Source organism: Zingiber officinale, chromosome 3A (assembly GCF_018446385.1).
Source record: "Zingiber officinale cultivar Zhangliang chromosome 3A, Zo_v1.1, whole genome shotgun sequence".
Taxonomy (NCBI): domain Eukaryota; kingdom Viridiplantae; phylum Streptophyta; class Magnoliopsida; order Zingiberales; family Zingiberaceae; genus Zingiber; species Zingiber officinale.
Window position 1 is genome coordinate 33,277,283 of NC_055990.1, and position 13,939 is coordinate 33,291,221.

General features: G+C 34.6%; 2 protein-coding genes across 2 annotated transcripts; both read right to left on the minus strand.

Moving 5' to 3' along the window:
• Positions 1–4,098: 4,098 nt before the first annotated feature.
• On the minus strand, positions 4,099–8,398 carry LOC122051689 (alpha-dioxygenase 1-like). The gene is made up of 10 exons (XM_042612909.1): positions 8,266–8,398; positions 7,921–8,181; positions 7,682–7,834; positions 6,235–6,368; positions 5,906–6,122; positions 5,671–5,816; positions 5,357–5,587; positions 5,075–5,277; positions 4,721–4,964; positions 4,099–4,620 (listed from the first exon to the last, which is right to left on the minus strand). The coding sequence occupies exons 1-10, from the start codon at positions 8,356–8,358 to the stop codon at positions 4,395–4,397; spliced, it is 1,908 nt and encodes a 635-aa protein (XP_042468843.1). The 5' UTR covers positions 8,359–8,398; the 3' UTR covers positions 4,099–4,394.
• A 1,206-nt stretch (positions 8,399–9,604) lies between these two features.
• LOC122050329 (zinc finger BED domain-containing protein RICESLEEPER 2-like) lies at positions 9,605–13,526 on the minus strand. Its single transcript, XM_042611245.1, has 4 exons — positions 13,074–13,526; positions 11,402–12,866; positions 11,251–11,307; positions 9,605–9,678 (listed from the first exon to the last, which is right to left on the minus strand). Exons 1-4 carry the CDS (start codon positions 13,524–13,526, stop codon positions 9,605–9,607), a joined length of 2,049 nt encoding a protein of 682 aa, XP_042467179.1.
• Between the last annotated feature and the right edge of the window lie 413 nt (positions 13,527–13,939).

Here is a 13,939-nt window from a genome sequence, read left to right on the forward strand (position 1 = left end):
TAAGGCTCCCAATCGATTGGACTTACTCCCAATTGACATTCATGTAAGACCTAAGCAATCCCAGCCGTTCAGAAGTCACAACCTATGCAACAGTTATCTCCCAATCAATCGACTGATTGGTTAGGAGCAGCTGGATCGATCGGCTGATCGATTCAGCAACCTTCTATGCATTCACAGAAGAATCCGAAATTGATTGACCAATTGATTTCTACTTTCCTCACGTCATCATAATAAAACCTGCCCTAATCGATCAATTGATAGATTGGAATATCCTAATCAACCAGCTGATCGATTGGAGAGCACACTATGGTCTTATGCGAATGACCACCAATCGATGAACTGATCAATTGGCATAGCCCCATCGATCAGCTGATTGATTGGGCTATCATTGCTAGAAAAAACTCTTCCAATTGATCAACTGATCAATTTACCAATCCTAACTTGACTAACTTAAGTCTAGGGTTCCAAATCATAACATCCGGTCAACCGTGACCTGTTAGAACTCCCTCATGCCTAACATCTGGTCAACTTTGACCTACTAGGACTTTGTCACCAAGTGTTTGGTCAATCCTTGACCAAGTATCCTATCAACCTTGATCCACTTGAGCTTACCATCTCGTGCTAAGGGTCCGGTCCTTCATGACTCACTTGGACTTTCAAACACTAGGCATCCAATCAACCTTGACTCATCTAAATTTTCACACGCCTGACTTCATTCACTAAGACTTCCTCACTGCCTAGCTTCACTTATTAGGACTTTCACTTGGCTTCTCTCATCAGGATTTCTATCTATCTGGCTTCACTCACCAAGACTTTCAAACTGTCTAGCTTCACTTACTAAGGCTTTTCACACCAAGTGTCCGGTCAACACTGACCCATTTTGATTTTCATCTTCTGCTAACCTTCTTGTTGGACTTGCCCTTACCTAACCTCTAGTTAGAACTTTTCAGTCAAGTATCCGATCAACCTTGATCTACTTGACTCTTTTTCACATCAAACTAGTCAAACCTTGACTAGATGAGAATTACACCAGTAATCTCCCCAAACAGGCAATTGCACCTTCAATTTTCATTTTTCTCAAACATCAAAACTCAAACATCAAGACTCAAACTTGAGCCAACTTAAGCTTACTTAAACTGGTCAATCTTGACATAGGAAAATTGTACCAACAGTCGAGAAACAATTAGTTGTCATTTCAATCTTTGTCTTCAAGCAATTTTACAACTGCACCACATATTGCTAAAGAAACCTGAGCCGGTACGCAATGATTACAAAGAAGATAGGTGGAAACCATTTTACGTAATATTTTTTTAATCACGTATAGTTCATATTTTAAAATAGTTTTCATTCAATTCTATGAATATTATAGGATTGTTTAGGTGCTTTAGATGATACTTTTATCCCAGTGACACACCTTAAAGAAGAAAATAAATGTTATTGCATAAGAAAGGGGGGATTGTTGCAAACGTGTTGGGAGTGTGTTGCCCAAATATGCAATTTATATATGTGTTATTTGGTTGGGAAGGTTCTGCTCATGATGGTCGGGTTCTTTATGTTGCTATCAGTAGACCATCTAGCCTTAAAGTCTCCCAAGGTAAATAGTAACTATTTTATTCTTTAAGTTTTTTTTCCATTTTTATGGAATACTTGCATTTACTTTATTTTCCTTGGTATAGATTATTTTTATTTGGTAGATGTTGGATATTGTAATTTAGATGAATTTTTGGCACCTTATCATGGACATAGGTATCACCTCAATGAGTTTGATGGTCATCGACCCAAGACAACCAAAGAATATTTTAACATGAAGCACTCTAGAGCAAGAAATGTTATTGAGAGGTGTTTTGTATTGTTGAAGGGATGTGGAAAAATTCTAGGTTCCCCTTCATTTTTTCCAATACAAACCCAAGTCCGTATTATTATTTCTTATTGTTTGCTTCATAACTTGATCTATAAATTCATGAGACATGAAGATGAAAGTGATCATGAGATTGAAACATAGTACATATGGATAATACCCCAACTGATCAATGAATAACTTTTAGGAATAATTTAGTACTCCAAATGTAATTGGCAAAACGGGTTATTTGATATAGAATTACTATGATTGGTGTGATGTTTGTTTTTTATTTTTCTTCTGTATTCACCTTTGTAAAACTTTTATGTTTTAATGTTATGCATTATGTCGATGTTTGATGTATCATGTCGATGTTTTATGTATCATCAACTTTCTTTAAACATGATTTGATATTGTTACACATTTAATAGTTACTCTTTCTGTGACTTTGATATGAAGTAGGATGGAGAATAATCTTGATGACTTTGTGGGGAAGAAGGTTACATGTGGAAGAGGTAAAAATAAAATTTTCTGGTAGGAAGTGGAAAGTTGGACATTAGTAAGATGTTTGCAGGATATGACAATCGATCTTCTTTAGAAAGCTGATGGAGGTTTCAAGAACAACTATACATGGTCGAGTTAAGAAGAATTATGATCCAAATGCTGCCAAATTTAACAAAATATGTCACTCACATTGATTCTAGGATTAAAACCTTAAAGAAGAAATTCCATGATATCAATGAAATATGCAAACAAAGTGGTTGTACTTGGAATTATATTGAAAAGAAGATAGCATGTGAAGAAACATGGTATCTTGAATAAATTATGGTACATATAATTGATTTGTGTTTTCTTCTTCTGTTTACTATAGATATTGGTTCATTATACCTTTGAACGTTATGCTATTTTTTTTAATTAATAAAAGTTGTTTGTGGGTTATAGTTTGATTTGGCATTGTTCAATTATTGAGAGTTATTTTTTTGTTTTGTTTGTTTTTTGGGTACATGGTCGCTCTGAAGCTAAAGGCCTTTTCATTATATTATTCCCTTATCTTTAAGAGTTAGAGATGGTATATAGCAAAGACAAAGCAACAATCCTTGCTATAGAAGATCCTTCGATGATAGCACATAACATAACAAATACTGATGTTGATGATGATTTGTCCATAACATATGACAATATAATTATTGACAATGTAGTTGAAGTTGATTCAATGTCAAATTAACAACCATTTGTTACATCTAGAGCATCTCACTCTAAGGAGAAAAATAATTTACCCATTGATAGAGTTGAAAAGGCTTCAAAGAAGGCAAGGAATGCATATGTACGAAAAATATTGACAGTAACTTCAAATTACTCGGTGATTGAGTAGATGATTTTATGCAAAATGTTAGCTCACACTTTGAGTCTATGTTAACTTGGGTTTAGGGTAAATCTTCTAAAATGTCATAAGTTCTTAAGATGTTTAATAAGTACGGATTTGTTGGGAAGAACAAGTACAAGGCTACTCAAGTAATTTGTGAGGTTGCTATGAAAGTTAAGTTATTGTTTAGTTTAGATTCATCTGAAGTAGAAGATTTTATGCTCAATTTCTTGTAATTATAGATTTGAATATGTTGGTTTTGAAAAATCTGGAAACATTTCTTTAACTTATCTTGTTTAGTAATCAGGTTTCGAATGACTACCTAGTTATCATTCAATTAATTGATTATTTTTTGTATTTTTAGGATGGTATGTTAACTAATGTTGTGTTCAAACAATGATTAATTGCTAATAATGATTTATTTTGAAGATATGTGTTGTGTTTACTTGTACTTCGATATATAAATACTAAGCCTGTGAAATATGACCACTATGCTTGAGATATACGGCATGATAGCAGTTTTTTTAAACGACTACTGCTTGTTTATATTTTTTAAAAATAAAAAAACAAACATTATGATATGTTTATTTTTTTATTTTTGATTTAAAACTACAATATGTATAATAATTGTTCGTGAGTTTTTTTCCGTAGGTGCATTATTTGTACCGTGTTGACCATATTCCGGTGATTGTGTGTGTTTTTTGTAGGTGCATTATTTGTACCATATTCCAGCGATTGTTACAACTTTTCTTGTATTGTTTAATGGTAAGAGTAAAATTAGAAATTTGACTAATTCCCATTGTATACTTTCATTTAACTATCAACATCAATCACATTATATTAACACCTTTATTATTTATACCAAGCACCAACAATTCAATCACTGATTCTCATTATGATTAAACCTCAATCAAACCCATTATCATTCTGATTGAGTAATCTATATCAAACGCCCCCTAAATACATATGACCCTTTTTTATTTAAAACAATTATATATCAAACTTAGTTCAAAGAAATAACCACACCGACGTCGACACAATTAATTAAACTATTGCACGAATACAATCAATTACGAATCAAACGAATTCAGAAAGCTTATCGACTCCAACATCTACGTACATTACTTGTCTTCTTCAACTTAAAATTAATTAGCACGCTTGAATCTGTATATCTTCTAGCTCGATCGTCGCTTTTTAACTGGGAAACCTCAGGAGCAATGGAACGGGATTGAAGGAGTTGGGAGGAGCGTCCCACACGGAGAATGCACTCGTGGAGTTCATCCATGTCGAAGCTATGCTGGGATAGTGGCGTTGGATCACATCCCTTAAACTCTCCGTCGAGTTCACCCACTGAAACCCCCTCTTCGTGTACGTTTCCTCGTTGAAGTAGCTCGTGAAGAATCGATCAGCTTCCAGTCTCCTGTAAATATTGATTCGCTTGTAAATAATGATCGATATAGTCTTGCATTTAATTGCGTTAATAATTGCATGATATTGTGTGTGTGTATATATATATATACCTCGATGCCATGATAATGAAGACGAAGAAAGCAGTTTCGCTGATGGCGAATCCATTGATCTTCTTCTCCGCCATGAGGCCTACGAGCAGGTCCAACTTCTCGACGTCCTCTCCGTAGACTTCGCGCAGATCTTGGACCGTTTCCTTGTCGTCCGTCAAGTCCTCCCATTTGGAAATCGGGATCATCAGCAGGGCCCTGCGGAATTGGTTGTACCGTGGGACGCTCCGTTCGCGATCGCGATAGACTATGTATATACAGTTTCATCAATCAGTACCGGATCATTATCATACAACAAAAACAAAAAGATCGATCGACTTCAATAAAACAGGATAACATAACAGTAGTTAGACGTACTCTCGAGAGCAGGCATGTCGACGTGATCTGACCTCTCTGTTCCGTCGACGTTCTGGGCGATGAGATCTTTAAAGAACAATGGGTAGTTCCACAGCTCTAGGGCGCCGCAAGCCTGGTGTCCCATGGACACCAACTGCCTCTCGAACCCGATCTCGCCCAATTTCGACTCGCCTCTGATCCCCACTAGCTCCTCCATCTTGACTCTGTTCCACACCCCATTAATTTGCACAGTTAGTTATCTTATATTCTTATCAAGCAAAACAAAAATGTACACATGCATACTCTTTGAGATACTGTGGGGATTTATTCGGTCCAGGAGTACTGGTGTTGATGTTCCTGAGGTGGAGAGAGTCTGGAAGAAGAGGGTGCATTCTGTAAACGCTGGTGAACTCTTCTGTCAGGGAGTAGGGGACCCCGTGGTTGTTCGGTTGGCTCAGACCGACGAGTCCTCCGAGGGCTTCTCCTCCAATGTGCCCAAACCTTTCCTTCACCCACTTCCCCAGCAACCCATACCTTCATTGCTACCAGCGTTAATTAATGTGTGTTTCTGTTGAAACTGCTAAAGAATTTGACATGTCAGGACTGATATACATTACCAGTTGGCATGCATGGCAGCATTCATAGTGTGGGTTTTGAGGAGCTCCACCGTCCAGTCGATGGTGTGAATCTTGGCGATGACGGCCGAAGTCACCAGCCTTGCTTTCCGGAACAGTTCCTCGTCGTCCAGATAGGGATACTCTGCCTGCAGTTAATCGATCGAGAATAAAAACTACGATTAAGATATGATTAATTGATAAGAAATTAATTAAACGCTCAATTAATTATCATTGCCTTGAGTGCGTCGCAAACAGCGTTGTGTTCCTTGGCGAAGAGGGCTTGCAGCGTGGAGACGCCGGCCCAGCTGTTGCGGATGTCGCCGGAAATGGCGATTCCGGTGACGGGATCGTGCTGAAGGAGATTGTTGTCGCCTAGCTTCAACTTGCCGTCGACGTAGGTCCTCACCGCCATTTCTTTCTTCCCTTCGCTCCCATAGATGGCACTTCCATCCCTAACAATAGATTACAATATGGATGCAAATTACACTCACTAAATATGTTAATATTAACCTTTAATTTAGTTTTTGATGTTAATATAATGTATAATTATAGCATTTAACGTACCACCAAGCAGTACGGATGTTCAAGTTACCGGTGGTGATCAAGTCTTTATGTGTGGGAATCTCTTTCGTACTGTAGAACCGAAACGACTTAAGGGGACATTGGTCTGCCACATGCGCAGGAGCCGTAAGGACAATCTAAGTCCACAATAAGCATCAGAATCAATTTAATGTTCCAAATAAAAGATCACATATATAAAAAATTTATGATGGTAAAAAATAATTATGTTCATTTCTAGTGTTTTTGTTAATTTATTTTAGTATCAATAAGGATGAAATAAATTACGGATGAATATTAATAGTTGAAATAATGATTGATATAGGAGAAAGATATTTATCTAAGATATGTTGAGATTTGAACTCTAAATTTTATAATGATAATATCTTATATGCTAACCATTAGATCGTATGAAGGAACACGATATAAATCTTTCATGAATTTAGCAAGGGTAATGTGAACTTAATACCTAGTAAGTTGTGATATGTACAAAGGGGCCTAAATTTAATATGGTTTTTTCATGAGTGGAAGTATTAGCTTTATACATTAGCACAGCTGGGAATTAAAAAAAAAATTGAAAAAAATAGGTTTTAAAGTATTTTAATTAAAGACCAAGCATAATGATATAAATCAAGATCGATCTATGGTATTTTACTAATGCAAATAGTTATGGAGGAAATTTAGGTTAAAAAAAATTTCTCTTATAATTTTCATAAGCATACTTATAACCTTTTCCTTTTACATATTTTTAAGCATCTCTTTTTTTAAAAAAAAAATAGTTAGCATATGTTTTTTAGTTTACTTATATATTTTCACTTAACAATAATTTTATTTTGTTTTCTTATTTAATAAGTAGGATATTATATGGTGTATACACATAATTTTCTAATTATATTAAAAGTAGATTGCGTTTTCCACTCGAATTTGCTTTTCTTTATTTCATACCCCTCTCATATTTTTGAAAAAAAAAATAACTTTTATTAATTTATATCAATTTTCCATTAAACTTAAAATGATGTTTTGATATACAGAAAACAATATTATGTTTGGTAATTGAAAAAAAAATCAATAGAAGGTTCTTTATTTTTTTATTATTAAAAGAACTCCTTATATTAAAAAAATCATAAGAATACTCATCCTAAATTTTCTTCCCAAATGACTTTTTTTATTTGACCAATTGAACAGAGTCAACATTACTCCAATTTTTTTTCATTAAAAATGACCTAATATTAGCAAAAAAATTATTTAATATTAGAGTAATTTTAATCATAAAATCAGATTAATTATTAAATAAAAGAGAATATTTTTAAATGAAAAAAAATAAGGTAAGGATATTTTTTTCGCAAAATGAAAATTTACCTTTGTGATGATAATAAAAACAAAGGAAGTGCTTTGTGATTATATTGTTAATTCCTCATAAAGAATATTATACACGTGTAATTCTTATTTTTACCTGCTGAGTGTCTTCGAGATGATCAATCCAATCATGCACCATGAACTGTATCCATGACGCTGCAATCAGATTGAACTGCTTACCGGTGTCCTTGTAAGTTCCTCTCCGGTCCAGAAACTTCGTCGCCACGATCGCCGGATGAGGACTCAGCAACTACACACAGATCATGATGCATCACTTCCAAAGCTCAAGGCGCTAGCTCTTCCCTGAAGAAAGCATTTAATTGCGTATACACTTACTCGATCGTTTTGATCCTGAGGGAGCATGTTCCTTCCGAAGAAGGCATCATAGCCCCCGGCCTTGCTGTTGTTCGGGTCATTGAACTCCCCGTCATCGGTCCGGTACGCGTAGTCCTTGGGGTCGAACGGAGTCGTCTCGCTCTCCCCGACGGCGCGCAGGTTGTACTTGTTGTGCAGCGTCCGGCGCTGCTGCAAGTAGGTCAGCCCCAGGAACACCGGCAGCCTGTGCCACAGCCCCAGCCTGTCCAGCGAGTGCACGTACTGTATGCAGTAAAGAGATCAATCAAGACCACACACTGGAAAAATGAATGGCATATCAATTAACGATGATCATCAATCATTTACGAGGAAGCTGAGCTTGTCGCACAGAGGCATTCTCTCGAACACTTCATGGAAATCAGGGTGGATGATGGACTGCAAGAGGGGAAGACAACACATGATTTATTAATTAATTGCTGATAGTTTTGGAATAATTAATTGGATGGACAAATGTTCATGAGAAGGCGCAATGTGCATATATACAGAGCTGGGAGAAAAGATCGTCAATGCACATGCATTCATGTCTACTTCTCTTTTTCTACGTGCCATGGCAGTCTGCATGCGTGTCCAATACAGTTTGCAGAATTTTTGACCGAAGAAAAGTAAAATGGGAAGGTCAAATATCGTGAGGTTTGACACGTAATGATGAATATTTCATGCAAATGGTACGACCTGTTATAATTTAATTTCCGTCATATATCTGCATCAGTTATTATTCTTTATTATTCCTGAAGCTAGGGGTGAGTATTCGGTTAAAATCGAACCGAACCGAACCGAATAAACCGAACCCGAATAAACCGATTTTTATAAAAAAAACCGAACCGACTGAATTCCTCTTTAAAACCCGAGCAAACCGAACCGATTAAAAATCGGTTAATTCGGTTTTCAACCGAATTAACCGAATAAGTCGAATAATTGATTTTATGTATTATGTTTGTGTACAACCACCGAATTGATAAAAAGAGTTTGCTTTGCCACCGAACTGTGTTTGTTTACCTTGTCTATATTTTATAAGCTTTTATTCGTTATTGATAGCTTTTATTCCTAATCTTATGGACCAGATCAAATGCATATAGGCTGCAAGATTTGATCGATAGAAAGGTTGCAAATTGCAGTTCAATTGATTCCAACTGGGAAATGAAGACAACACTGAAATGGCGAGTCTTCCTAAATCTTGAGGTGATGCTGCGTTTGCCAAGTGCAAGTGTGCAACAAGTAACATTTCCGACGTGAGGGGAGACATATCTCTGACAATAGCTTGACTAGCAAATATTTAAATTTTTATGGTGTATTTCGAAACCATTGCAACAGTTTAAGGGGTCATTTTAAAAGATTTGAATTTGACAAAATACTAATGAGTAAATTACAGAGTGATTGAAACAATTCATTCATCTCATACATTCAATATATCTAACTTTATCAAGCTATTCAACATTGCATTGTTAGTAATATTCAAATTATACACTACGAGACCTGCAAATACAACAGATGGCAATATTAACTAAGTTCTATACAAGCATTTGACTAAAATCCAAGTGCTTCCGAAAATTAATTAAGCCAAGCTCAGAAGCATTATCCACAACAAACTATCGACTTCAAAAGCAAATACCATTAACAGAAACATTTCTTCATCCACTATCACCAATTACTGGGCTTCCATGTCGATCTCCGTCAGGCACAACCTTGCAATGAAAATGTCCTTAGAAGTTAGAAGATTGCCTGGAATATGAAACAAAGACAGTATTTAAAACCAATATGCCATTAAAGCCTGGTTTACCTTGGCCTGGTTGAGGAATAAGCCTTCTTATAAGCATACTGCCACAGCTTAATCATCTAGTGACTGGAAGACATAGCTTTCGGTTTTCCTGGAACTGGAAGTCAACCAAAACCTAAAAGGCAGACAAAAATTAATAATTTTACATGGAACTAAAAATACAAATGGTATAAATTAAATACAGGAACTAAAAGGTACTTATTGCATAACATATTATGTTAAAATGCTTTGTATTTCTGGTTTGGATCATGTCCTGCATAGTCTTTGCCTAGAAACAAATTTGAGTAAATAACATGTACAAAAGTGAAACATTCACGACAATTAGTGATGTACTAACCCGTCTCTCTTTCAATTCCTCTGGACTAATTTTCCACTGTTAATCTTATTGATCTATTTAATGCACCTGATCATGAGCTGAAATTATATTAATTTATGTGATAAAAAATAAAAGCTTTTGATAAATACTATCTTGAATGCATATCAACTGAAGCACATTAAACAACATTAACAAATATATGCAATAAAAAAACACAAGATAAGGACAACACATATTCTATTTATTTCAATAGCTCTATGTTCATGGAAAATTAGCTTGTTTGTACTTGTATCATGATATATTCAAAGTCAGGTTTTATGGTATATTCCTTGGCAATGTCAAATGTCTATTCCAACAGGCCTCATTTGACTCACACTAGCCTTCTATCTATATATCAGTCTCTTGAGGATATTTGTTTCATAAACAACACTAATTTTGTACATTATTAAGATAGTACACCCATTGAAGAATCCTTTTAGAGATCAAATAGCTACCAAACGCAGCTATACAAAGCTATATTACTTATTGCTAGTCTCAAACAGAACATAAAAAAAAACATTATTGAAGTAAGAATTTTGCTAGTATCAAGAATAAAAATAGCATAGCCGAAGTAAGAACTTTGTAATAACATACTCTTTCATAAGGAATTGGATTGCACCTTTCCTTGTCGAATCTTTAAAACCTTTCAGTGCACTTCTCGCATCTTTAAAACCTTCAAGCAAAGCACCTAACTTTGTGTAGCATGCTGCCTTAGCAGTAAACTTTTAAAAACTTGAGTCATCAAATATAAAAATGCTATGAGAAAGGTTGAGTAGGAGTTAGAATTACTATTAACAAGTGGGTGTTTTTGATTGCACAAGACAATCTAGGCAAAATTACAATGAGCACAAAAGGTTCTAGGCTAATAGATCATCTACTTGTTTGAGATATACAAAAAACTTCATACAATCTTTTGATTACATCAAGATAAAATTCATCATTTGGAAAGTAATTTCAATGCATAAAGCAACAAGGTCAGCCCCAACATAGCCATGTGTCTGCAATCCTTTCCAAATCAACCTACATTATATAAATCAAATTGCATAAAATCAACATGTACTGCCACATGTTTATTGAACAAGGTAACAACAATTGAAAATGATCACTTACATCATTAGATAGCTTCAAGGTCAATTTAAATAAAATATAATATTTAACATACCATTGTTTATCGCCGGTGTTGTCGAAGAAGATGAGTCCATTATAATTTTTGAGAATTCTGATAAAAAAATGCAAGTTATCACAATACTCTTTATAAGTTTATAATTATAAATAAAGATCTAATTGTCTTTTTCTTAAAAAGAAAAACTTACCGCTTTCAAGTTTTTCCACATCCTCTAAAATTTCTTCGATGTTGAGTGGTTTCAAATTTAACCGAAGCCAATCTTGAGTACAAATAAGACTTTCTACCACCTTTGGAGTCAATGAACTCCTAAAACAATCAAGTATCCGACCACTAGTACTAAAAGCAGATTCTGAAGCAACTGTTGATATCGGAATGGCTAATACATCACGAGCAATTTGAGCAAGTATAGGAAATCTGTGACAATTTTGCCTCCACCATCCCAAAATATCAAAATTATCACAATACTCTTCAACTATTTCATTAAGATACTTGTCTAATTCTGACATGTTGCCATCACCAAAAACTTGTGACTTTTGTTTCTTATACTTGGCTATAATTGTTTGTCTTTTCAAATCACTCATGCTGTTTGAAGTATTGCCCTTGTCAACTGATTCTGAAATAGATGGAACTCTTGAAGTATTACATTGAGGCTCCATTTTTTCCTTATAATTCTTGTACAAAGCAAATAAAGTGTCCTTTATAATCTTTCCTACTCTTTCACCCTTCTCATCTCCATATAATTCAATCAACATAAATTCTACGAAATCCAATTTATGTCTTGGATCAAGCACCACCGCAATATAAAGCAACTTATTCATTTTCTCAGGATCTCCCCAATACTTGTCAAATTTATTTTTCATTTTAATTCCCATTGAATACACATCAAGATCATCACTTTCTTGCCACTCCTTCAAGATGGTAAAAATATAACTAATCTCATGTGCAAAAGTATTGGATGTGACATACAAAGATCCTGAAACTTTTAATGTTAGCTCATAAAAAACTTGCAATAGAGATGCAAAATGTCTAACATTAGTCCAATCTATACTTGTTGGCTTCCCATCAAAAGTCTTCAATTCTCTTTTAGGTTTACCATCTGAGTCAAATATCATCTCTCCATTCTCATTCAAAATGGTATGCCATTCTACATATTGAAGATCTAATTTAAAACATGGATCTTGTTCATCAAACCTATCAAAAGCTCTTTCAAATTTTTTAGCAGTATTCAACATCAAGAAAGTTGAGTTCCATCTAGTTGGTACATCTAAACATAATGAGTTCTTGCTTTCAATTTTTTCAATCTCAACACATTCTTTGAACTTGCTTAATCTAGAGGAGGATTGCTTAACATATTTAATTGCATTCCTAACCTTCATCACAGATTGATTTATATCTTTTAGGTCATCAGCAACAATCAAATTGATTATATGAGCTACACATCTCATATGAACATATTCACCCTTCAAAATAGTGGAACCCCAATTAGTCATTTTTTTTCTGAAACTATTGATAGAAACATCATTTGAACTTGCATTACCAACTGTAATTGTAAAAATTTTGTCAATTCCCCAACCTCTCAAGCAATTTTCAATGGCTAAACTAATAGCCTCTCCTTTATGACTTGTAATTGAACAAAAATTGAGAATTCTTTTCTGTAAATTTCAATTTGTATCAATAAAATGAGATGTTAGACACATATAGTTGATTTTTTGAATTGATGTCCATGTATCAGTGGACAAACAAATTCTTTGCATTGAATCATGCAACAATGTTTTCAATTTTTCCCTTTCAACTGAATATAATTCAACACAATCATGTGCAATCGTCCATCTTGAAGGAATTCGAAACTTTGGACATACCATAGCCATAAATGTTTTAAATCCTTCTCTTTCTACAAATTTGAAAGGAAGTTCATCCATTATGATCATTCTAGCTAATGCTTTTCTAGATGCATCTTGATCAAATTTCCAAGAAGTTAGAGACACCTCACCCTCTCTTGAACTTTGTAAACTTAACTGTGCTTGAATTGTTTCAACAACATCAGGGTGTTTTTTACATGAAGTAATATGAGATCTCAAACTTATTGTTCCATTCCTATATGGATCACAAAAAAATTCTTTATCACAATATTTGCATTTGGCTTTTATCTCTGATGCATCATTAGTGAACTTTATGAAATGATCCCATACTTCACTTCTCGGTTTCATTGCTTTTCTTTTGATTACCTTTCTTTTGGAATCTACGGTAGTTTTTGTTCCCACAGTTGGACCACTTTCAGATTGTGGTATTGAACAACTATCATTAACATCCATATTTGATAAATCTCCTTGCATTGATATACAAATACTGATCACAGTTCACAGATGATTCACAAACACTGTTTAAAAAATATTACAATGTGTGATAACACTGTTTAAAATATAAATGACTAAAATTGAAAGATAAATATGAAACTCAACTTATGACTAAACATGATGATAATTATTATCAGGATTTAGAATATCTAGCTAGTAGCTACTGTTAAATACTTGAGTTCAACAAAGAATTCATATGCCATATAAAATCAATGATTACTAATTTCAAAATATTGAGTAAATTATAAGAAGGTATTACTTACCCACACCGTAGGGCAGTTACTGGCTACTGTGGTGTCACTGGTGTGAGGATGAGGGGGCTCTAGAGGAATGAGCAAGTGGTGAGAGTGACGGGAAAGGGGAGGTTGAGC

What these genes read in the sequence shown, in the direction of transcription:
- LOC122051689 (XM_042612909.1), bottom strand. Translation starts at nt 8,358, where the DNA reads ATGTGTTGTCTTCCCCTCTTGCAGTCCATCATCCACCCTGATTTCCAT. An exon ending in CTCAGGATCAAAACGATCGA is followed by an intron (nt 7,835 to 7,920) that starts GTAAGTGTATAC and finishes ATCTGTGTGTAG; the next exon opens with TTGCTGAGTCCTCATCCGGC. An exon ending in TCCCCACAGTATCTCAAAGA is followed by an intron (nt 5,278 to 5,356) that starts GTATGCATGTGT and finishes GGTGTGGAACAG; the next exon opens with AGTCAAGATGGAGGAGCTAG.
- LOC122050329 (XM_042611245.1), bottom strand. Translation starts at nt 13,526, where the DNA reads ATGGATGTTAATGATAGTTGTTCAATACCACAATCTGAAAGTGGTCCA. An exon ending in TTAAAACATTTATGGCTATG is followed by an intron (nt 12,867 to 13,073) that starts GTATGTCCAAAG and finishes TGAAATTTACAG; the next exon opens with AAAAGAATTCTCAATTTTTG. An exon ending in TGTGGAAAAACTTGAAAGCG is followed by an intron (nt 11,308 to 11,401) that starts GTAAGTTTTTCT and finishes TTTTTTTATCAG; the next exon opens with AATTCTCAAAAATTATAATG.